Source organism: Ananas comosus, linkage group 20 (assembly GCF_001540865.1).
Source record: "Ananas comosus cultivar F153 linkage group 20, ASM154086v1, whole genome shotgun sequence".
In the NCBI taxonomy this organism is placed as follows: domain Eukaryota; kingdom Viridiplantae; phylum Streptophyta; class Magnoliopsida; order Poales; family Bromeliaceae; genus Ananas; species Ananas comosus.
Window position 1 is genome coordinate 799,010 of NC_033640.1, and position 21,713 is coordinate 820,722.

General features: G+C 38.9%; 4 protein-coding genes across 8 annotated transcripts; 3 read left to right on the forward strand and 1 right to left on the reverse strand.

The window, feature by feature from the left end:
* Nucleotides 674-6,405, forward strand: LOC109725778 (riboflavin biosynthesis protein PYRR, chloroplastic). 2 transcript variants are annotated; one of them, XM_020255127.1, is made up of 10 exons: nucleotides 674-946; nucleotides 995-1,167; nucleotides 2,420-2,554; nucleotides 3,112-3,211; nucleotides 3,380-3,505; nucleotides 4,137-4,450; nucleotides 4,591-4,710; nucleotides 4,992-5,237; nucleotides 5,452-5,577; nucleotides 5,858-6,405. In XM_020255127.1, exons 1-10 carry the CDS (start codon nucleotides 712-714, stop codon nucleotides 6,113-6,115), a joined length of 1,833 nt encoding a protein of 610 aa, XP_020110716.1. In that variant the 5' UTR covers nucleotides 674-711; the 3' UTR covers nucleotides 6,116-6,405. The 2 variants fall into 2 exon arrangements, with proteins under 2 accessions (XP_020110716.1, XP_020110715.1); XM_020255126.1 differs by lacking the exon at nucleotides 674-946 and having other exon boundaries at nucleotides 1,042-1,167; nucleotides 2,424-2,554.
* LOC109725519 (probable protein phosphatase 2C 33) lies at nucleotides 8,425-13,490 on the forward strand. Its single transcript, XM_020254733.1, has 5 exons — nucleotides 8,425-8,877; nucleotides 11,106-11,456; nucleotides 11,864-11,981; nucleotides 12,214-12,437; nucleotides 12,864-13,490. The coding sequence occupies exons 1-5, from the start codon at nucleotides 8,608-8,610 to the stop codon at nucleotides 13,188-13,190; spliced, it is 1,290 nt and encodes a 429-aa protein (XP_020110322.1). The 5' UTR covers nucleotides 8,425-8,607; the 3' UTR covers nucleotides 13,191-13,490.
* On the reverse strand, nucleotides 8,832-18,477 carry LOC109725518 (poly(A)-specific ribonuclease PARN-like). 4 transcript variants are annotated; one of them, XM_020254730.1, is made up of 10 exons: nucleotides 18,127-18,477; nucleotides 17,463-17,593; nucleotides 17,180-17,377; nucleotides 16,990-17,102; nucleotides 16,515-16,631; nucleotides 16,314-16,428; nucleotides 16,009-16,224; nucleotides 15,112-15,897; nucleotides 14,491-14,561; nucleotides 8,832-8,970 (listed from the first exon to the last, which is right to left on the reverse strand). In XM_020254730.1, exons 1-8 carry the CDS (start codon nucleotides 18,462-18,464, stop codon nucleotides 15,260-15,262), a joined length of 1,866 nt encoding a protein of 621 aa, XP_020110319.1. In that variant the 5' UTR covers nucleotides 18,465-18,477; the 3' UTR covers nucleotides 8,832-8,970; nucleotides 14,491-14,561; nucleotides 15,112-15,259. The 4 variants fall into 4 exon arrangements, with proteins under 4 accessions (XP_020110319.1, XP_020110320.1, XP_020110321.1 ...); XM_020254731.1 differs by lacking the exon at nucleotides 14,491-14,561 and having other exon boundaries at nucleotides 8,842-8,970; XM_020254732.1 differs by lacking the exon at nucleotides 8,832-8,970 and having other exon boundaries at nucleotides 14,372-14,561; nucleotides 16,323-16,428.
* LOC109725954 lies at nucleotides 20,472-21,226 on the forward strand. The gene is made up of 3 exons (XM_020255363.1): nucleotides 20,472-20,602; nucleotides 20,675-20,727; nucleotides 20,840-21,226. The coding sequence occupies exons 1-3, from the start codon at nucleotides 20,524-20,526 to the stop codon at nucleotides 20,978-20,980; spliced, it is 273 nt and encodes a 90-aa protein (XP_020110952.1). The 5' UTR covers nucleotides 20,472-20,523; the 3' UTR covers nucleotides 20,981-21,226.

A 21,713-nucleotide genomic window follows, 5' to 3' on the forward strand; every position in this document is an offset into this window, starting at 1 on the left:
TTTGGTTTGTTTTTGGCGTTTAGCCCCCCTCAATTTTTTTTTAATTAATAAATAGTCTCTGAGATTTATATTTACAGAAAATTTTTTCCTTTTTTTCACTAAAGCGTCACATTGGACAAAAAAGGATCATGTTTAGTCACTGTATTCAAATATGGTGACTAAATTATTGTATTTATATTTCATATCCTTATTCTTATTTTTGACTTAGAATTGATGAAAATTAAAGAAATACAATGAAATATAAAAAAAAAACATAGTCGTCACCCTTCCCTGTTCAACATGGCGTTTTATGTGGCATGAAGAGAATTATTTTTATTTCTTTAAAAGTTTTAATATTTTCAAATATACTTTTGCCGTTAAGATCCATTAAAAAAATATATAGTTAATTATAAGTAAAATACTTAATTTTGATTAGTGAATGTGTTAAATTGATTTTTTTACGATAAGATACTTTTGGAGGGACATTTCTATATAATTTTAATGATTGAGATTTGGAGGGAAAAATTGTCATTATATTTATTTTTAATTAAAAAATAATAGTGCTCTATAAGTAATAAATTGGAAAGTAAATATGAATATCACTAAATTTTTAGGAATATTTGTTATTTGATATGTTTATAAGGAGCTGTATACTAGAGAAGTATTATAGAAGGGATACTATCTATCTCCTCAATCTCTCTCTCTCTCTCTATAGCTCTCCCCTCTCGCGCCATGCCCTCGTCGCTGTTCGCGGCGACCCCCGCGCCCACCTCGCTCCTCCCCGCGGCGGCGGCGGCGACCCGCCGCCTCCGCTGCCTCTCCGTGCGCAGCTGCGTCGCATTGGCCGCGGCGGAGGAGGCGGCGCTCCTCCGGCGAGCGGCGGAGGTGGCGGACCGCTCGGCGGGGCTTACCTCGCCGCACCCTAACTTCGGGTGCGTCATCGCTCGGAGCGACCTCGCCCATGGCCGTGGCCATGGCGGCGGCGGAGAAGGAGGAGGAGGAGGAGGAGGGGGAGGGGGAATGGTGGCGGTGGTGGGGGAGGGGTTTTTGTACGCGCAGGGGACGAAGTGCGCGGAGCTCCAAGCGGCGGAGGAGGCGGGAGAGCTCGCGCGCGGCGGCGTCGCCTACCTCAACCTGGAGCCCGGGGACTGCTACGGGGATCACACCGCTGTATCCTCCCTCGTCCAGGTTGGAATAAACAAAAACCCTAATTTTCTCTTAGTTCTGTTTGGTAATTTTGAAACTTTAGAGTTGAGTTTGTTAGCCCTTTTTTCTTCTTCTTCTTTTTCTTTTTTTTTCCCTGTTTTCTGTAATGGATTTTTCTGATTTTTTCAAATTTTTGTATTGTTTTTGTTCCAAAATGTTATCTTTTCTCTCCGATAATTTTTTTTTTGCATTTTTTTTGGTTGATTCCTGGATCAAAGAGGAAAATTTTGAGTTCTGGGGGCTTTTTTTGTTTTATGAATTCCAACTAAAATTGTCACCTTTGGATTCATGGATAATTTTTTTTTTTTTTTTTATGCGTATTCTCTNAAGCTACTAAAATTGTCACCTTTGGATTCATGGATAATTTTTTTTTTTTTTTTTATGCGTATTCTCTTTGTTGAGTTGTTGGTTTCTTCTTCATTTTCCGTCTCAAAATGGTTTTTTTTGGGTTGCATTTGAAGTATATATTATCTCCTCACTTCATGAATTTCTTCTATTTTAGTAGCTTAATTTCTTGTTCATATCTATTGAACTATGATTTATAACCTTTCACCTGTGAATCATTTTTAATAATCATAGCAATCGGAATCGGTTTTTTCTGTTGTCATCGCCTATCCACGCTTCGAAACTTAGTTTATCTTCATTTTAGGAGCACATTGATCCAACATTTCCTCTTGTAGCAGCTCTGCTTGTTTTAGTAATTGATAGTGATATATGAAGAATGTAAGATTACATTTGCGGTAGGATTAGTCTATAGAGCAACTTCTAGTAAGCTCCTCTTTAAGTATCTTGTTTTGGTTTTTGGTTCTACAGCTTAATATTTAGTTATTTTTGGAGAAATTTTGGTCATTTTCTCATTGTAGTGGGATATCTTGGCTTGTTTGGCCCACTTCTTCGTCTGCTTCCAGAAGCAGCAATCTCCATAGAGCGTTTGCCAGAAAAATTTGGAGCTTCCATTGCAGCGGCAAGCAAAACTGAGATTTTGAGCCTGAAAAGCAGAAGCTCCAATTTGGTGCTTCTGATTTTGTTGCGGAAAGAAGCTGCTGAGTGATATTGATATAGTGCTTCTCATAATAGCACTACTTAACACTCCATCAAACGTCACTACACCTATAGCAAGGTTCAAACAGGCCCTTTGAATGCTTGTTGTGGAGGAGTTTTTTTTTAAAAAAAATTGCTTTCATGTGTAAATTTTAATGAAACTCGTCTTTGTCACGCTAAAGTTTTGAGTTAGGCAGGAATTTCAAGAGTTGTCGTGGGTCTCAGACAGCCGCTGCCGCACTTGCGAGGGAAGGCGATACAAGCCCTAAGAAGTGAAGGCATTCAAGTTGATGTCGTTGGAGAGGAGTTGCAGAGTAAAATATTCGAGGTGACTCTGTGAAGTACATAAATTGTTTTTGAGCCAAAAAGATAATGATTTGCGCCATTATTAATATCCTACTATCTTTCCAATTAATGAGCAGTTATTTCTGTTTGCTGTATGATGTTTTTGCTTATCTCAAATCCTCGAAAGTTAGATCTTCATGAAAGAATGGTTGTATGAGACTACATTTCTTTTTTCGTCAATTGTAGGCACAAAGAAGAAATGTCTTTTATGACTACCTTAATTATCACCCGCAACCCCGAGATCAATGGCATTAATGAAGTAGTTGGAGCAGCAAATGTTTACAAGATTTTATGCCTTTTTGGCTTGGCTTATGGAATAGCTTATCTACTCTGAAAAACAGAAGCTTAAAGAAACCAAAACCTCAAATTAGAGTAATTTGAAGATTTTGTTGAAATTTATCCTGATATTTGTACTTCACGAGCTTGTATCGTCGTTAACTAGTTTTTTTTGATGATGCAAAATACATGAAACTTTCCTGTGAAATTCTTTGCATAATTTGTTGTGTGTTTTTTTCTGATCTCTCTAATTTCTTACTGTAGGAAGCTTTAAAGTCCTGCCTGTCAGTAAATGCTCCATTACTCTATAGAGCTGCCTTTCGTGTTCCATTCTCTGTTCTCAAGTATGCTATGACCTTAGATGGTGAGCCATAATATTTGTTCTTTTCCAATGTCTTGCTATTATCACTATACATACTATATTTTACCTAAATTTGTGTATTATTATAGCGTGAAGAGCTTCCTCTATAGATAGTTCAACTTTAACTTACTTTCTTTTTGACTAGCGGCATTTTATTGGGGGCATTGACAGGAAAAATTGCAGCTAGTAGTGGCCATGCTTCTTGGGTAAGCAGCAAACTATCCAGAAGTCGAGTATTTGAGTTGCGTGGCAGAAGTGACGCCATTGTTGTAGGTGGAAATACCGTACGGCGTGATGGTACACCACTTTTAGAAGAATATAGATTTTCAATTAAATGTTAGCTCTTTTTTTTGCATATTTTTCTTGAGTTCTACATAGTTAAAGCGCCGACTGATTATTTTCTTCAATTTTACTATTGACTGAAAAAAAAAACTCTAGAAGTTACTTTTTTTTCCCCCCCTTTAGCAACAATCAGAAAATGAATAGTTTCATTGAACGTACAAACTCAAATTCTATGTGGAGTGCAGTTGGTTACACTTCCAAATTCAAATTCTATGTGATGGAGTTTGCCGAGAGGTGAAACATCTCTTTTTTATCATTCGTAAGCTTTCGATCTCATCTTCTTCAGAACAGGAAATATTTGAGAAATTATTATTACTGAATTGTTGTTTTTTGCTGGTAAACGAACTTCATGAATGTGCAGATTTCAAATAACGCATCACTCACTGGCCCACTGCATCCCACAGAATTTGGTCTTAAAAGACATGAAACAAAGGGGAGTGTAACCAATTGAGGCTTGAATAAGTTCATTCTAGTTGCCCAGATCATATATAACTTGCGTAAAGGAAAGATAAAAAAAGGGGGAAAAAAAGGAATGGCCTAGTGTTAATGCCTTATTTCAATTAAGATGCTTTTAGTGTAATGCCAGATCCTCGGCTAACTGCAAGACATGGAGGGCACCACGTTCCTGCGCGTATTGTGATGTCGCAAACTCTTGACCTTCCCGAGGAAGCGAATCTCTGGAACGTCTTCGAAGCATACACTATAGTCGCCACACAAAGGGGTGCTAGGAAAGACATGCAGAAGAAGCTTGCGGCTAAAGGCGTCGAGGTGGTGGAGTTTGACATACTAAATCCTAGGGATGTGATGTCGTATTGCTATGATCGTGGCTACCTTTCTATACTGTGGGAGTGTGGTGGGTCCCTTGCTGCGCCGGCCATCTCTTCTGGTGTAATTCACAAGGTATGCAGCTCGTTGATTAGAGGATAGTTGTTGAACATTGTCTAAAAATGCTACTCAAAGAATCTCGGGATAAATTTTCATCTAAAAAATACTCGTTCAATAACTACATCATCGCGAAAGTTTTTTGTGTATTGTTGCAGGTTTTTGCATTTGTTGCTCCAAAGATCATTGGAGGAGTAAATGCTCCGTCGCCAGTTGGTGAATTAGGGATGGTTCAAATGTCACAAGCGCTTGATCTAATTGACGTTTCATATGAACAGGCGACTCTTAATGCTCATTCCCGTTTAATTCTTTTCACCAAATGTGCTATCCGAGTAACACTAGTTTGGATCATGATACAAATTGTTACATGTTTGCACTTAATTTGAACTTTGTTTACAGTGGGCAATTTAACCTGTCTACTTATTTTGTCGCTTCATCCAATCATAGAGTTTTATTGCTATTAATTGTGATAAGTTTTGCATTTTCCGCTTATATAACTTCAATATGCTTCTGGAAATTAAGATCTAATAGAATATAATGTGATTCGTGTGCATTACAGATTGGACCAGACATGCTGATCAGTGGATATCTTCAGCCTATTCCGGATTTATCACCTGTGATTCCATCAGCTGATGAGACTTCGTCTGTCGATCCGACAGTTTCTCCGTACGATACAAATATCATATCGTTCTATAAGACATGGGATCCATATGGAGCCTTCTCAAACTTCTCTCCTCATCCTATTGAAATGCCCGATGAAAATGGAGATTATGTTACTTGGCGAAGCGTCGAGCACTATTATCAGGTATTTTCTTCTGTTTTAGGTGTATGTGATGATTGGTTGTCGTGCTTTAGAAGTTGTTGTAAATTTAATACATACAGTTTGTTTAGCGATATAAAACTCGGGGAAAGATTTAAAACTCGAAATTCGTTAACAATGCCAGAGGGAACTTAACATTTTTCACGTTCTTTGAGTTTTTTCTGCAAATGCAAGTAATATAACAGCTACATATTCGCAGGCGCACAAATTTATGGGAGTCGATAGTCCCGTGGCCGCAGAGTTTGTTGAACAAATACAGTTAGCAAAAAGCCCCGAGGAAGCGGCACGAACGGGACGGAAATTGCAAAGAGAGCACCCTGAACTGGTATAATCTTCGACTCATCATTGATATCTATGCTTCGATCATTTAGTCGCATTTTCTACTCATTCTACGAGTATATGGTCCCTTTTTTTTTGTGGAATTTGTGGTTTATTAGTGAAGTAAATGATATTAGGTAACAATTGCTAAAACTTAAGCCAAAATACATTGATTTTAGGGGGAAAAAATGATGTATGTCATAAAGTTTGCAAATAAATATATTTATTATGCGCGCGAAGTTATCTTTTGTGTCTCACTTATTCATGCAAATCTCGCTTCTATTCAGGTTCGACCCGACTGGGAATCAACGAAGATCGATGTCATGTACAGAGCTCTCAAATGCAAGTTCGCGACGTACCCGCATTTACAAACCATGCTTCTTTCTACAGCAGGCTCCGTTCTTGTCGAGGCGTCGCCCCACGACCTCTTCTGGGGCGGAGGCCGGGACGGCGAAGGACTCAATTATCTGGGCCGGCTTCTGATGCAGTTAAGGTCTGAGATTTTGGAAGAGGCCTCGAAAGTGAGCGTAGATGAGTCGGCGTAGTTCACAAAATACCGAAAAAAAAAAAGAAAAAAAATGGGGGAAAAATGTAGAAGTAAACTGAGATATCCTATGAGGTAGTACATTATCAGGGAGTTGAAAAGCGCAGGGGTTCAATGTGCTTGTGATTGTTTAGTCGTCGGAATTGTCTCAAAATCCGTGTAGTACTAGTAAAGAGGGCTTAATATGATACACTGTTAGTAATACTGAATGAATTTTGAGACAATCCGACGGTTAAAAAATTATAGGCCAGTATGAGGGTAAATGTGTAACAAATATGTAATTTATTATATATTTTTAAAAAAAAGTTATTTATGGTGTCTCATTTGGCAATAAGATGATATTGAATTAGCTAATACCTTTCAATAAAGCTATCATTCTCTTTGTTGATTATATTGTGTTTGGGTTGAATTCTTTATGTCGATTGCTTGGATTTAGTATTACATTTTGCTATTTTAGTTTGAATGTGTAGCGGAAAAAAATTAGTTAATATAATAATTTTTTTTTTTTTTTAGAGATAGGTAGCATGTTATATGTTTATTTTATTTTATTTAGAAATAAATTTAGCTGAAAATGTGAACCAACTGGGATTCGTACTTGGGACTTTGGATATCAACTAAGTTCTTTGCCAAATGGTCGGAGTTAATATAATAATAATTGCTTTGTAAAAGTTGAGGAGTAAAACAAAAAAAAAAAAAGGTTGAGGGGCCACTTCGAGATATCCTATAGTTGAGGGGGTTTTCATACACTTTTACTAATAAATAGAGAGAACTTATAAAAATAAAATGAATTCCCGTTTGATTGGCTCCAATCTCCTCTATATATATATATATATATTCTTCTATATATATATATATATATATATATATATATATATATATATATATATAGTAGGGCTAGAATACTTGTAAAAGTATCATGAGGGTGATACTTGTATGTTTTTAGCCCTTGGATGGAGAGATGTGAGGTTGAGATGATGGTGGTAGGTGGTGATAGGTGGAATAGTGTTTAATCCAAGAGCTATTAATAATCAAAAGGGTTGAGTGCATACACGTCCCTGCAAACATAGTGAATTGCGAAAATATTCCTGCAAAACGGAAACTCCATAAGTTGTTCCTGCAAAAGTCCTAATTTATGCAGATATGTCCCTCTGATTAATATCTGTTAGAGAACTGTTTATTTTTTAACAGTTTTTATGTGAAATGACAATTTTGCCCTCACAAATATATCCCTCCAAAAGCATCTTCCCATTCTCTTTCTCTTCCTCTTCCTCTTCGGGCCGCCGGAGCGGATGCCGGCGACGGCGCGGGTCGAGCTCGCCGGCGATGAAGAAGAGGGAAGAGAAAGAATGAGAGGAAGAAAAAAAGGGAAGAGGAAGAAGTAGAGGAAGAGGGAGAGGAAGAGGGAAGAGAAACATGAAGAGGGAAAGGGTTCGTCGCCGCGCGCCGCCGCTGCATCTCCTCCCTCGCCGGCGATGAAGAAGAGGGAAGAGGAAGAGGAAGAGGAAGAGGAAAAGAAAGAGGAAGATGAAGAAGAAGAGGGAGAGGGAGAGGATTCGCTGCCGCCGTCGGATCTTCTTCCTCGCCGGCGATGAAGAAGAGGGAAGAGGAAAAGAAAGAGGAAGAAGAAGGGAGAAAAGGGAAGAGGGAGAGGAAGAAGGAGGAAAAGAAAGAGAGAGGGTTCGCCGTCGCCGCCGTCGTCGCTGCCGCCGCCGCCCTCGCCGGCGACGAAGAAAAGGGAAGAAGAAGAGGGGGAAGAAGAAGAAGGGTAGAATCGTAAATTTACGTTATAATTAATTATGATTAAGTACTTTAACCGTGGTTAACGAAAATTTTCTAACAGTCCTTAACGGCAGGGACATATCTGCATAACTTTAGACTTTTGCAGGAATAACTTATGGAGTTTCCGTTTTGAGGAATATTTCTGCAATTCACTATGTTTGTAGGACGTGTATGCCAAATAACCCATCAAAAGCAATGGCTTAAAACCTAATAGCACCATGATGGTGATACTTGTAAAAGTATTATAGCTCAACTATATATATAATATATATATATATAATATATATATATATATATATATTAAAAAAAAACATCCGCGCGTCGTCTCCCTCGCCTCTTCGCTTTAAGATTCGGATTCAGTAATATAATAAAAAAACCAATCCACTACGCATCTTCGAATTATAGAAAAAGCCCTCAGACTTCGCCATAATTACATGTTTACCTCCCTCCCCCCCCCCCCCCCCCCCCAATCCGCGTTTGGGGATCGATCGCGTTCGAGTAGCTGAGAGAGAGAGAGAGAGAGAGAGAAGAGAGAGAGAGAGAGAGAGGAGAGATCGGGCTCCTCGTCCTCGATCGCGCGATCGCGTCCCGGAGAAGCGCTTCCGCAGCCGTGGCGCGCGCGCGGGAGCCGCCGCAGGGCGGCGCCGCCGCCGATGGAGAGGAGGAGGAGGAGGAGGAGGATCGGGGGATTCGGTCGGGTGCGTGGAGTGCTTGATGGGGATGATGGTGACGCTGGGGATAGGATCGTGCCTCCCCGGCGAGGAGCGCGGCGTCTGGGCTAGGGTTCCGGCGTGGAGGAGGCAGAGGAAGTGGGCGGCGGGGAAGAGGAAGGGGGCGACGATGGGGGTCGGGGCGCGGGTGGAGGAGGAGCTGCTGAGTAGGGTTCCGGGGAGGTTGGTGGGGAACGGGGAGAGCCGCGCCGCGTCGCTCTTCACGCAGCAGGGTAGGAAGGGGATCAACCAGGACGCCATGATCTTCTGGGAGGTTCGATTCCTCCCATTTCTTCCTCGTTTCAATCTTTTTTCTCGCATCTTAACGGTTTGATTTGGAATAGCATGATCATTTCTCTAGATTTAACTGCAGAGAAAAAGAATCTGTGGTATTTGGATTGAAGTAATTGTTGGTATGAGGTATGAATTTTGTAGTATATTTGAACTGTTCATTAGAGTTTGTGGCTTTTGTCCACTTTTGGATAATTGGATGTGTGTTTGGACCACAGGGATGTGTTTTGGGTGAGAACAAGATAAGGCCCTGTTTAGATGTCGTGATAGGACATCTAATGATAACTTAGGCCCTGTTTTAGTTGTCGTGATAGGACATCTAATCATAACTTAGGCCCTGTTTTAGTTGTCGAGATAGGACATCTAATAATAACTTATTAGGTTCGAAGATTTTTTGCTATGATTGGAAGGTTCAAGTTTTGAGTTTTGCTCCGTAAAAAATCTTAGCGCTCATGATTTGAGTAGGATAGCATCTTTCACATACGTGGTAATTTATCTCATTCAGAAAAATTTATCTGAGAGCCGAATATGGCATTCACTTTTTCATTTTAAACATTCGATGACACTCATTATTTACCGAAAACTGCATGTTTCTTAAGTAAATCGAAAAAAATGTGCTGAATACGATGTTCATGCATCTAAACGGGTCTAAGAGTAGCTTAACATTTCTCCGTCTCCCGTAGTTAATTTGATGAGTTCTTTTTGTAAACACTTATTTAGATTAACAGTAGATAAAGAGAATTTGTGGTAGTTGAATGAATTGTCCTTCTTATGAATTTTTCTAATGTCTTTTTGCTGTTCATTATATTTTTGGGGTTTTTGGATTGTTAGATGTGTGTTTAGACCACAAGGATTTGTTTGTGTGAGAACAAGATAAGAGTCCACCTTAACATAATTCCTAAGCGCAATCCCACCTTAAACTTTGCTGTATTCCTTTTTTTTTTTTTGGATAAACTTCAAATACCATTTATGTAGTTTTGCACACCCTGTGGTTTAAAGTATATCAAGTTAGTATCCTGTGGTTTCATTTTTCTCTTTTCATAAGCTCTTCTGTTAATATTTCGTTAAATTATATACAAAAAACTTCAGATATCCCATCTAGGTTATCAAATGTACATTTTAGTACCTTTTAGTTTTCATTTTGTCATCTATTTAACGAAAAAAATTTAGTGAAATGAATAATAAAAAGAGAAAAATAAAATCACAGGGTACTAAATTGATACACTTTAAACCACAGGATACTAAAGTGAGAAAGTGCGAAACTACAAGAGTGGTATTTAAAGTTTTTTTTTTTTTTTTTTGGTTCAATCTCATGCAATTAATATGATGGGTTCTTTTGGTGCACTTAAAATCTTGACTCCTGGATTTCATTCTCTTTTTCGCCCTAGCTATTGTATGAGTCATCTGCGTTTCGAGGTGCAGTTTTGTATACAGTCTTTCTTTGCATATGTGCCCTTTTCTCTTAATTTGTGACGCCCCAACTTCCCAGGGGGTCACCCATCCTAGGACTACTTCCATCCTAGCACGCTTAACTTTTTTAATCTCTTGGACATTGCCACCACCCAAAATGCTTAAGCCGGGTTAAGAGTTTAGCCCTATTATATCTCATATATAGGACTATCTGGGGTCTCACAATCTCCCCTCCTTTAAGCCCTGACGTTCTCGTCAGGCTCAGACTCACAAGTACCAGGCGATGTGAGACTCGTCTCGCTAGCTCGTCATTCAGACCCTGGCTCAGCCGAGACTCATCTCACTCTTCCGGCTGGTAATTAGCTCTGATACCATCTGTGACGCTCCAACTTCCCAGGGGGTCACCCATCCTAGCACTACTCCCGTCCTAGTACCCTTAACTCTCTTAACCTCTTGGATCTTGCCACCACCCAAAATGCTTAAGCCGGGTTAAGAGTTTAGCCCTATTATATCTCATATATAGGACTATTTGGGGTCTCACATAATTGCTCATTCAACATAATATAGTACTCCTTATTTACACTCATTATTTATTAAGATACCTTCATCTCCTCAAACTGTTGGCCTGATAATTCCAATTATTGTCTCCAGTCTCTACGTACTCTCCTTTCGCGCCCCCTGATCTCCGTGACGAAGCTTACTATTTCCTTTTACAATGCTTCCTATATGCATGAATATTTTGCTTCTTATCATTTTGTTCTTCCGTTTTCAATCTTGATGATGCTCATCTTCGGTCTGCAGAGATTCGGTTCACGAGAAGATACGGCTTTCTGTGGTGTTTTCGATGGCCACGGGCCGTTTGGCCATCTGGTTGCAGGAAAAGTAAGAGACATTCTCCCTCTAATGCTGAGTGCCAACATAAAAATGGAGCGAAGCAGAAGTGCCTCGTCGAAAGGAACTTCGTCTGTTTGCCAAGATGAAGCGTCGAGGGGTTCCGGTGAATCTGAAGCCAGAGTGGCGGGCGAAGAGGCCTTAGAGACGCTAGCAAAGTCGATCCTTACATCTTTTAGAATCATGGATAAAGAGTTGAGCCTTCGTCGAAATATCAACAGTTTTGTCAGCGGCACAACTGCAGTAACCCTAATCAAGCAGGTAACAATGTAGTCTAACCATCTTATAGTTTCTTGTACTGTAAAATATATAGATAGTCCATGTATTGTGCCAATATTGCGACCTCGTCCTCCGACTTTTCATAACCTTGTACAGAAGCAGTAAACAGTCCTTTAACTAGAAAATTAGGTTTTTTTTTTTTTTTTTTATATGCTCGAGGATGGAATTGAAATATATTGAAAGTCCAGGAGCTAAAAGTTCTTGAGTGAATATTCAGGGATCGAGTCACAGTACCGAGAAAATACGGAACCATCCATACATTGTATCCTTTCTTTTACAACCAAAGAGTTGCTTTGAAGTGACTGTTCAATTCAAAACGCCTGAAAACCAGCTTCAGTAAGCTTTCTGGAGTTTTTTTTTTTGTCGACTCTAGCTCGGATGCCTTGTAGGGTGAAGATCTTCTGATTGGGAACTTGGGTGACTCGAGAGCCGTCTTAGGCACCAGGGACCAACGCAATCGCTTAACTGCTGTTCAGTTGACGGTGGACCTCAAACCGGATCTTCCAAGTAAGTTTTCCTCTTATGTTTCTCTACACTCTTTTACATTGTCGTTTTCCGTAGTTTTAGCTTATCATCTCGTGAGGCTTAGTTATGTGAATGATGAGCTCGTAATGGAGGAGAAGGAAGCTTCCAATGTACTTATCTTTTTGCGTGAGAATAGTTAAATTTGACAGGCATGGTGCTGAATAATCTGATTCCATTGATCTTTTTTGTTTTGTTTTGTTTTCCTTTGTAACAGCGGAACTAGAAAGAATCAAGAGATGTAAGGGGAGAGTGTTTCCTTTTAAAGGTGAGCCGCATGTGGCTCGCCTTTGGCGTCCGAACCATGCCAGCCCAGGCTTGGCCATGGCACGTGCTTTTGGGGATTTTTGCCTCAAGGATTGTGGCTTAATCTCCGTTCCTGAGATCTACTATCGGCGCATCACAGAACGGGACGAGTTCATCGTGCTCGCCACCGATGGGGTGAGCCAGAAAGATTTGTTTTCATCTGTGCCATACTTTTTCACCCTCTTCCTGAATACTAATATTATCTGCCCATATTAGGAGGCCGAAGCATTCTTTCGACGCATCTTCTTTGTTCCAAGATACACATATCCAATATATGTTGCCCCTGCAAAATTATCTATTTGCTTATTTATCTCTCTGAAATAAACCTGACTTTCATATAGGCTACCCAATACTCGCTAAAATAGCGCCTTTTTAGAATTTGTGCAAATGAAACAAAACCTGCATGATATAAATGATTTCCTCTAGCTTAATCTAAGGATGCTTGTGTTAGATTTACTGCACTTTCGACGAGTATATGTGGATTCTACATGGAATATAAGTAAATGGCGGATTCTGCAGTTTTTCCACTGTTAAACATTCCATGGGTTTTGATAATCGCAGGTGTGGGAAGTATTATCCAACAGAGAAGTGGTCAAGATTGTCGCGTCAGCACCCGATCGGGCCTCTGCGGCTCGTCACGTTGTCGAGGCGGCAAATCGAGCCTGGAGTCTCAAATTACCAAACAACATGACCGATGACTGTACCGCCGTATGCCTCTACCTCAACACTGATACTACTACTACCACTACTACTACAGATTCCTCTAATCCCGTAAACAACAACGAAATCGTGCTGTTAAATGCTAACGGGACGCTTTCTAATGATGTTAACGGAAACCCTACCGAGAAACCATCTGCGTCTCACTCGTCCTCGCGAAGGAGCGAGTAAAGCTCCATGGAAGTGAGCTTTGAACTACCTTTTCGCGAATCGCGTGGTAGGGGATTCCCTTTTGTCTCCTATGCTTCCGCGAATGTGATTGTGTTCTTACCATTTCGTGTGTAAAGTTTCGACTCTGTTGGATGACTTGCGGTCACTGTGTGCATAGTAGTAGTTTGTTGCCGAGGAAGTTCATTTTGTTGCTTGTAACATCAAATACATCACTGGGTTGTATACTTTGACCAAAAAGAAGGGGAAAAATATAAATACTAGTGTCATATCTTTCATTGCTTGGTTGTTATGTGTTTGTTACTCTCTTTTTTAGTGTGGATTGTACTCTTGTATACAAGATTTCATTGTGAATTTAGGGCGCGCTTGTTTCAGCGAAAGCGGAGAGCGATGCAATTGTTATTAGCCGGAGATGCTCACTTTTTTTGTTTAGTTCATTGTAAATCTATATACTATGTATAAAAACACGTATTTTGAATATAGGTTTGTTGACAGAGTTTTATTTTTTGGCCGAAAAAGAATTTTGGTTTCTTTTTTTTTTTATTATTATTACGCAAAACAAATAACAAAACAAAAGCAAATTTAAATTCCTGCTTTTTTTTCCCCCCTAACGGATAGCTTTTTTTTAAATTAAATATTTCTATATATCTATCCATATCTTTTCTAAGTGAATATTTTCAGATTATCTCAATAGCGGCCACTTATATTTAGTTGTTGTATTAACTTTTTATTGATTACAAAAAGCAATCAAAATTGAATTTAATTTCAAATATATATTTAAATTTTAATCATATATAATTTAAATTTAAATTTATGAATTCTTAAATTAAAGTTAAAATTTGAGTTTATAAATCATGAACTAAATTTCATCTTGGATATTAAATTTGAATTAACAATTAAAAGATCTAATTAAAGTGGATGAAAATTAAGTTTTAATACTTGAATTAAATGTGAATTGAAATTTTAGTGCATTTATTTTAAAACATGTACTTAAAATTTGGATTCATCTGAACTCGAAAAGCATACCAAAATATTCAATATATATTAAGAAAAAAAAGTAGAACTATATGATTATTGTCCGCAACAATCATGTAAATTTAAATTAGGATATGATGAATTTTACTTTTTTAAAAAAATAAATTTTGTTATAAATTTTTTAACATATACATTTATATACTTGAAAATTTTTTAAAAATATATTAGCACCTGAATAAAAATTAATTAAGATATACAACTCATCGCCACGCCAGGATTAACCAAATTATCATAAAAAATAGCGGATTCTGAGTTAGGTTGAGCTCACCCCACAAACAAGGATAGATTTTCAAAAATCCGAACGGACTCCAAACCCGAAACTCGAACCCGAATCTGTACCTGAAAATCCAAACCCGAAATGATTATATTTCTCAGGTTAGTATAGAAAAAAAATTGAGGTTGGGAACACTGGGGCAAAAATTATAGTTTTCATTTTACAACTGTTCTTTAAAATTTTATAAAAATTTACAGATTTTTTGCCCTAGGTCACAAGAATCAATTCATTTTTCATACCCTGTAAATCAATAGAAACGAAAGAATTTTGTTATTGAATGCATCAGAAAAGATCGGAAGCGAGAGATTAGAATGACAGCATTTTAAAGAATCATCCGGCCCTCTAAAAGCAGTTTACTATAAGAATGCCCCTGCTCTTTTAAGTTCAAGTAGTCATTTAATTCATGGTTTTAGTTTTAAGTTAGTTTTGCATTAGAACTTGTGTAAAGAGGTACATACATGCAGGTGTAAGGGTACATACATATGCTAGAAATTAAGCTTTTGCGACGTATATCCGAAAAATCAAGATTTTACGGGGATATCTATCTTTTAATAGATAATTTTGCATATAAATACCTCTGCGTAAAAGAAGATGTCAAGCATATTAACCATGTACCTTCTTCAGCGGCGTGCGCTCTCGCTAGGAGCTGATAAGTTATCACTTCTTCACTAATCGCGTGCCGATGTACATCGTTGGCAGCTGATAAGTCGTCGTTTCGAGACCATCGAAACCAGATAATTTACCTCGCCAAACAACGAAAGAATCAGCTCTCTAAAAGATCATTGATATCTAACATCAACTCGCCGCTCCACAGTACCTCAGCAGGCACAGCAGCATGATCACTAGTTGGCTCGGCGAGAACACTCTCCAAAGAATCCGCCAAGTCCGCATCCCACAGCCCTAATATGCAAACCTTCTTATAAGCCTCAAATCCAGCTGCTTTAAGCCCTTCCGAAGCCATGTTTTCCGCAGAAGCACTTCCTGATCCTATTTCTCTGAGTAGCTCCTCAGCAGCACCTGGCCTGAAGAAAACCACAACAGCACAGGTGTTGTCCGCCAATCGCAGCTCAAATTCTTCCGAGAAAAGCACGTGGTAGCCTTTAAGGCGATGTTTTAGGTCATTCGCGGAAGTTTCGCCGAACCCCCACAAGAAAACCAAATTCTCGGTGCTCACTTTTCTGACATTAGTGTTCACGCCGACACCAATATTCTCCTCATCTTCGTGTTCTTGGACACTAGTATAAGTTGGATAGAAGACGTTGGAATAATCTTCAATTTGTGTGCTCTGATCTCCTGGCTGAGTTTGACAATCAGGGGTTATTTTTAGCAAATGATTCAATTTAGCAAATAGCCGTACTAATCGAAGAACATCGTGCCCGTCGCTCTTTTCACCGTTCTCATCTGAAAAGAGAGGGGAAAAAAAACTTTTTAATAGTAATTTGGTAAATCATCTAACTGATTTTTCGGGGGAAAACGAGGAGGAAAAGCCGTAAGTGGAGAAGGGATTAATACCTCCAAAAGGGATTTCCAAATCTACGGGCACGAAGAACCGCCTTTTTAAGTAACTGAGAGCGGACGGTATGTTCTTCGCTCTTCTGAGAGGACCGATTTCCTTCAACAAATGGCCGACATCGATTACATTATTGAACGCCATCCTCAAGGAGCACATAAACTCGTGCTCGGTCGGTGGTAGAGGTCCGAGAAATTTCGAGTGTATGAATGTAAAATCTGCAAATGGCAATCTCATCAGTTTAATAAGAAAGGTTAAATCATTTACGGTGTTTAGAATACTACAATAGAAAAGAAAAAAAATTTACCATGCATACAATTATAGGAAATTATTGGTTTCTGGGATGAAGAGATCAGATCGATAACTTCTCGGAATCCTCGAACCTTCAGGTTTTGCTCATCTTCCATCTTCTGAATCTCAGCCTGAAATTGGAAAAAATATTAATTTTGTTGAGTAATTTGATTAAAAAAAAGTTAGCACAATAGGTTCAGTACTCAAGAGACCGAACCATGAGAAGATTCTTATCATCTTCGGAACTCGTAAGAACCACACGCACGGCCGTGGGCTCCCCACCTTTCTCGGGCACGACTATCGGTACAAGTTCGTCGGAGATATGACTTACCGCCTGCATCCAGTTATAAAATCTCGAATGAGATGTTACAGATGCCGCAAGCACAATAGCGTGACTGAATAATTTAACTCCGACATGAAACAATTTATCGCCAAAACTGCTTGGTCAATTTTCATGCAGTATTAGCAAGTTCCTCTTTGAGATGTTTACATGTAACTCCCCAGTACCCTTCGAAAACTTAATTTGTCACATACATACCCTTGTTAACCACATTATACTCGTCACAAAATGCGCCTCCGGAAAAAACTGTTTCTAAAATAAAACCAAATTTACAGGAGAATGGATGTAAATACATGATTTTGCGGGGACAAGTGTGTAGAAACCTAATAAGCCAAAAAGTTAGAAGAAGCACCTCTAAAGCCAGTTGAACTTGGTGATCACTGCAAACATCGATGATCAAGCACGGCCTCGAACCATATTCATCACCACCTAAAATGAGTTTCCTCAGCGACTTGACTAGAGACCCTGCATATATACTAAAACTTTTAACGAGCCGGTTATTATTATTATTATTATTATTTTCTTTTTCTGATAAAAACTACCTTCAGCTGCGTTGCTTGGTTCTTTAGCGGCTTTTCGCCAGTGCTCAACTCTCGACTTTACTCTTCCCATAAAGATTGAATCGGCGACCGATGAACGCGTAGATGGTGGTGAAGACGACGATGATAACCGACCAACGTGGGGAATAGGAATTCTCTCTCGAGACATGGATTCTTGAACTCTCGACAAGTACGATAGACCTGTTAACGAAAAGATGGCGATTATCGCACATTGTTTATAAGATACCTAGAATAAATTATTGTCCGTTACTCAAATCGTGCTCACCGTCATAAACGCAGAGGTTGAAATCGAAACCTTCTCGAGCCATAGACGTCAGAAACGAAGTTTGGCACGAGAAGCTATACGAAGGCATGCCCATGTTCAACTCATCCCTCGGAAACAAATGAAAGTTGTACCTGTATAAATTTAAAACCAAACAACCACCGTGTCATCGACGATTGCACGAAAGGGAATTCGATTACCGACAAAAAATTAATCAAAAATAACGGCGCGCTTTTGTAGGAGGAGATCTACGTGCCGTAATTTTCCTCCGAATTTATTCTGAAACTGGTAGGTGAGCTCGTGCAGTGCACAAAATTGTAGAACCAAACTGAAATATGCATATTTTGATTTGGGTACTTTTTTGCTAGAGTTTAACTCTACTTGTAACTTCTTCTACAAAAATTTTGTATCCTAATGAATATTCTATAAATTTGAAAAGAAAAACATTCAAACAATCAAAAGTGTCAATATCCATATCATGTGCTATAATTCAGATAAAATCGATACATTGTTAAGATTACTCATGAATTATTTGCTATTAGAGTGATCTTTTGAACAGCATGGTATCAGAACTAGCCGTAAGCATATTAAGCTGCAAAAGGAGCAAGAGAGAGAGAGAGAGAGAGAGAGAGAGAGAGAGATATTGGGATTAGGGTTTTCTTCGTACGGAAAGGCGAGGACTTTGGAGCCGCGGAGGCGGAAGGGGCACACGGCGAGCTGGAGCAGCTCGAAGGACTCGGCGGCGCGCTTCGCCTTCAGGTACGCCGTCTCCGCTGTGTCGGCGCCGAGGACGCGGCGCCACCGCCGCCGATCGCCGGCGCCGGAGGAGGAGGAGGAGGAGTCGCCGGTCCTCCGGGAGGCGACGGCGACGAAGTCGCAGCCGCGGACGCGGGATTCGATCTCGCCGAGCGCCGCCGCTAAGTTGGACTTCGTTATCTGCTTCGCCGCGCCGCAGAAGCGCCTCCGCGCGGCGACGCCGCCGCCGCCGCCGCCGCTCGCGGCCATGAGAGAGAAAGAGGGCGGGAAGAGAGAGAGAGAGAGAGAGAGAGAGGAAACAAACCCTTTCTCTACTTTACTAACTAGCGGAGAGAAAGAAACGTAATGTGGGTTTGATCCGGCCCAACCCAACCCGACCCGTATAAATTCGTGTTGGGCCGAGAGACCCTAGAGGCAGCCATTCGTTGCATGCAGTGCGCGAATTTTAAAGCAGTTATTGATAACCGATACACTCATATGCATATATAGAGTAGGACTACTATACTTTTATGAGTATAAGATCCTTCATAACTCTTATTTTAAATTGAAGGATTCGATCATTCATTTTTAGGATGTCGTTCGATTTTGATCGTTAATTTTCGGCTATTAGATAAAGGGATGTGCAGTTAGGATAATATATAGTGGTTCTCGATTAGGATGATAGTGGTCCTCTATAGTTGAGTGTATGATTGGTTGAAGTATGGTCTAACAGATGAAAATAGAAAAATGAGTAGATCTAATAGCAAAAAACTCGATAGTACTAAACGCTTGGTACTATTGATAGTATAGTAGCCAGACTCTCTATATATATATATATATGTATATATACTATGAATGCTCGTAGCAAGCGACTACTCTTATTACGCAACGGTGGGATCTTTTAAGGATCTTCACTTCGCTCGATCTTACTAAACTCTATTAACTATACCATTCATTTAGATCTAAATTTACTTATGTCCATCTAACGAAATCCAAAAGATCGATCTTACTTAAAATGATGTTGAATCGTTGTCTTATCATTCCTACTCACATGCATGCATTATAAAGATTACTAACGTGTGCCACCGTAAAGAGTAACAAAAGAGAAAACAAAACAACAGACAAATTTTATAGATGTTACTGAACAGGTCTATATATTAGGAGAAAAATATCGAAAAATAATCTAAACATTAATAACCAAGTAGGATGTATAAGAGAAGTTCTTATACCTTTGTGAAGTTGAACCCTAATAAGTCTTTTATAGATTAAAAAAATAAGGAAGTGGCACTTTTTTGTACTTGATAAACAAACCTATCTCCCCATCCACTTCCTCCTAAAGTGATCAAGAGGGTGATATAATAATAGAATTAAAGCATGGAGATGGATTGTGCTTTATTCTCCACTATTAATTGTTCTTAATTAAGTGCTTTGTTTCATGTCCATGTAGTTTAAGGATAATGTATAGCATAAGTCATCTCCTTTGAGCCTTTTTTTTTTCCTAGTTACTTATCTATTATTATCTCTCTTTTTTTCGTTTTTAAAAATGTTTCTCCGTTATTTGCGTAAAGCGATTTTGTTTACCTTTATAATATTAGGATATTTTGTGAAAGAAAAAAAATAACTTGTCCTAGTTATTGTTTTTCATCTACAATGGATATAATATGAAGAGTATGAACTTATTTATGTGTGATAATCAAGTGAAATTCATAGAGATCGATGTTTTTCAATTTGCTTCAATGAGTACTTATTTCAAATGAAGATACAGATAAGCCCGAGGAAAAGGGAGCACTACAATCACGCCAATTGTCGCCTCGCACCTACCCTACACTTCTAAAAGATGATGTGTTTTGTATTTGTTAACACCAATCGATCTCTAAACATCTAACTTAGTATAAGAGCAGGAGATCTTAAGTTCAAAAAAAAATCTCGACATGATTCAGATCATCTACTCAAACTTTGTCCATCAACACACCCTCATTGATAATACTAACCTTTGAGATTGTGGATTGTCGACGTGCCGTATGGTTACGATAGGCCTTAAGTGTTCTTCCTATGGATCATCAAAAAGAGAAAGGGACTCACTTGTTTAGGGGAAAAAGAACACAATAGTTATGCACTAGTAGGGGGGCCAGGTGTTAGTGAACTCCACTAATTAACACTATTGACTACACACTCAGATGCCATGGAAAAAGTGCTTCTCCTCTAAGCATGCTTTAGCTTTTCCTAACACATATATAAGTAGCTTAAGCCCACAATTTTTTTTTGAATGTGTTTTCACTCCTAGTGATCCTCCAAATAGTAGAAGCATTAGAGGAAAAACTTATCCAAAATGGGTCTCATGAAAGGAAAGAGTGCAACTCTTTTTCTCTTCTTCATCTTAGTCTCTTTTGTTTCACTCTCACTCTCAGGTTTGGATTTTGCTATTAATTGTATCAAATGCTCTAATTTTTGCACCATCGATTAAAAATCGTTTGTCGCAGGTGCTCAAAGGAAGTTAATGAATGAATTTGTTGGAGACAAGGTCGCAACAAAGGTACCAATAATTAAGTGATCTCTTTTCCATGTTGCTTTAGATAAATGAATGATTAAATGTGTATATTGGATTAATGTTACATAATATATTACAAAAATTTCATGGTTTGTAGGATTCAATGGAGGAGGTTTTGGATGATGAAGCAAAAATTGAAGTTCACCCAAGAATGCTTATGGTGAAGACAAATGATTATGGAAGATACAATCCAACTCCATCTCTTTCAAAGCCGCCTTTCAAGCTTATCCCTAACTAATCAAAATTCGTTTCTCGAGCTCTCGAGAGCGATTATAGCGCGGCACATAAGTTTCTCTATATATATATGTATGTGGGTATTAAATACATGACAAGCTATATGTACAACTATAGATATGCATGTAGTGAGTGAGAGAATATGTGCACTAGGTTTTTGTAATATATATATATATATACTTGCTCTATGTGGTGTCCTTGATGTTGTATTACACCTAAAGAAATATACTTAGTAGTGTTGTTATAATTATTCACATAGCAACTATTTGATATCGAAGAAAATTCAAGTGTGTTTTCTTGTACTATTTGGGTGATTTAAGCGCAAAAATAGGTTGCGTATTATTATGTATCAAATCCAGATCTATTATTTGAGTTTACGGAGGGATGCATGATTTAGGACATAGTAAGAATATTTGATCATACATGAGTCCTGGGTTCGAATCCTGCCTCAAGTAAGAACAAGTGTGTGTGCAAGAGACGCGATTACTTTGTCTAAAGAACTAGGAAGGGTTATGTTTGAGAAGGATCGAGTGTTTTGTCAAGAGATGTTGCTGTTGTCAAAGATCTATCGCTGTTGATTTCCAAAGACATATTTGCTGCTGATTTTTAGAGCGGTTGCTTGCGCATCTTCGAGAGTCCAATTAATCTGACTGATAAAAGTTTTCCCGACGCACTCGGAATTAGTTTATCTGATAATGCACAGTAGCAGAAATGTTTTTCAAGCTTTTCAAAGCTAA

Coding starts and splice junctions, on each gene's coding strand:
- LOC109725778 (XM_020255127.1), top strand. CDS start 712: ATGCCCTCGTCGCTGTTCGCGGCGACCCCCGCGCCCACCTCGCTCCTC. Junction 1,168..2,419: donor CTGTATCCTCCCTCGTCCAG/GTTGGAATAAAC, acceptor GTTTTGAGTTAG/GCAGGAATTTCAAGAGTTGT. Junction 3,212..3,379: donor GTATGCTATGACCTTAGATG/GTGAGCCATAAT, acceptor GGGCATTGACAG/GAAAAATTGCAGCTAGTAGT.
- LOC109725519 (XM_020254733.1), top strand. CDS start 8,608: ATGGGGATGATGGTGACGCTGGGGATAGGATCGTGCCTCCCCGGCGAG. Junction 11,457..11,863: donor CAGTAACCCTAATCAAGCAG/GTAACAATGTAG, acceptor GATGCCTTGTAG/GGTGAAGATCTTCTGATTGG. Junction 11,982..12,213: donor CCTCAAACCGGATCTTCCAA/GTAAGTTTTCCT, acceptor CCTTTGTAACAG/CGGAACTAGAAAGAATCAAG.
- LOC109725518 (XM_020254730.1), bottom strand. CDS start 18,464: ATGGCCGCGAGCGGCGGCGGCGGCGGCGGCGTCGCCGCGCGGAGGCGC. Junction 17,594..18,126: donor TCCAAAGTCCTCGCCTTTCC/GTACGAAGAAAA, acceptor AAATTTATACAG/GTACAACTTTCATTTGTTTC. Junction 16,632..16,989: donor AAGTTCAACTGGCTTTAGAG/GTGCTTCTTCTA, acceptor AACTGGATGCAG/GCGGTAAGTCATATCTCCGA.
- LOC109725954 (XM_020255363.1), top strand. CDS start 20,524: ATGGGTCTCATGAAAGGAAAGAGTGCAACTCTTTTTCTCTTCTTCATC. Junction 20,603..20,674: donor TGTTTCACTCTCACTCTCAG/GTTTGGATTTTG, acceptor CGTTTGTCGCAG/GTGCTCAAAGGAAGTTAATG. Junction 20,728..20,839: donor GAGACAAGGTCGCAACAAAG/GTACCAATAATT, acceptor CATGGTTTGTAG/GATTCAATGGAGGAGGTTTT.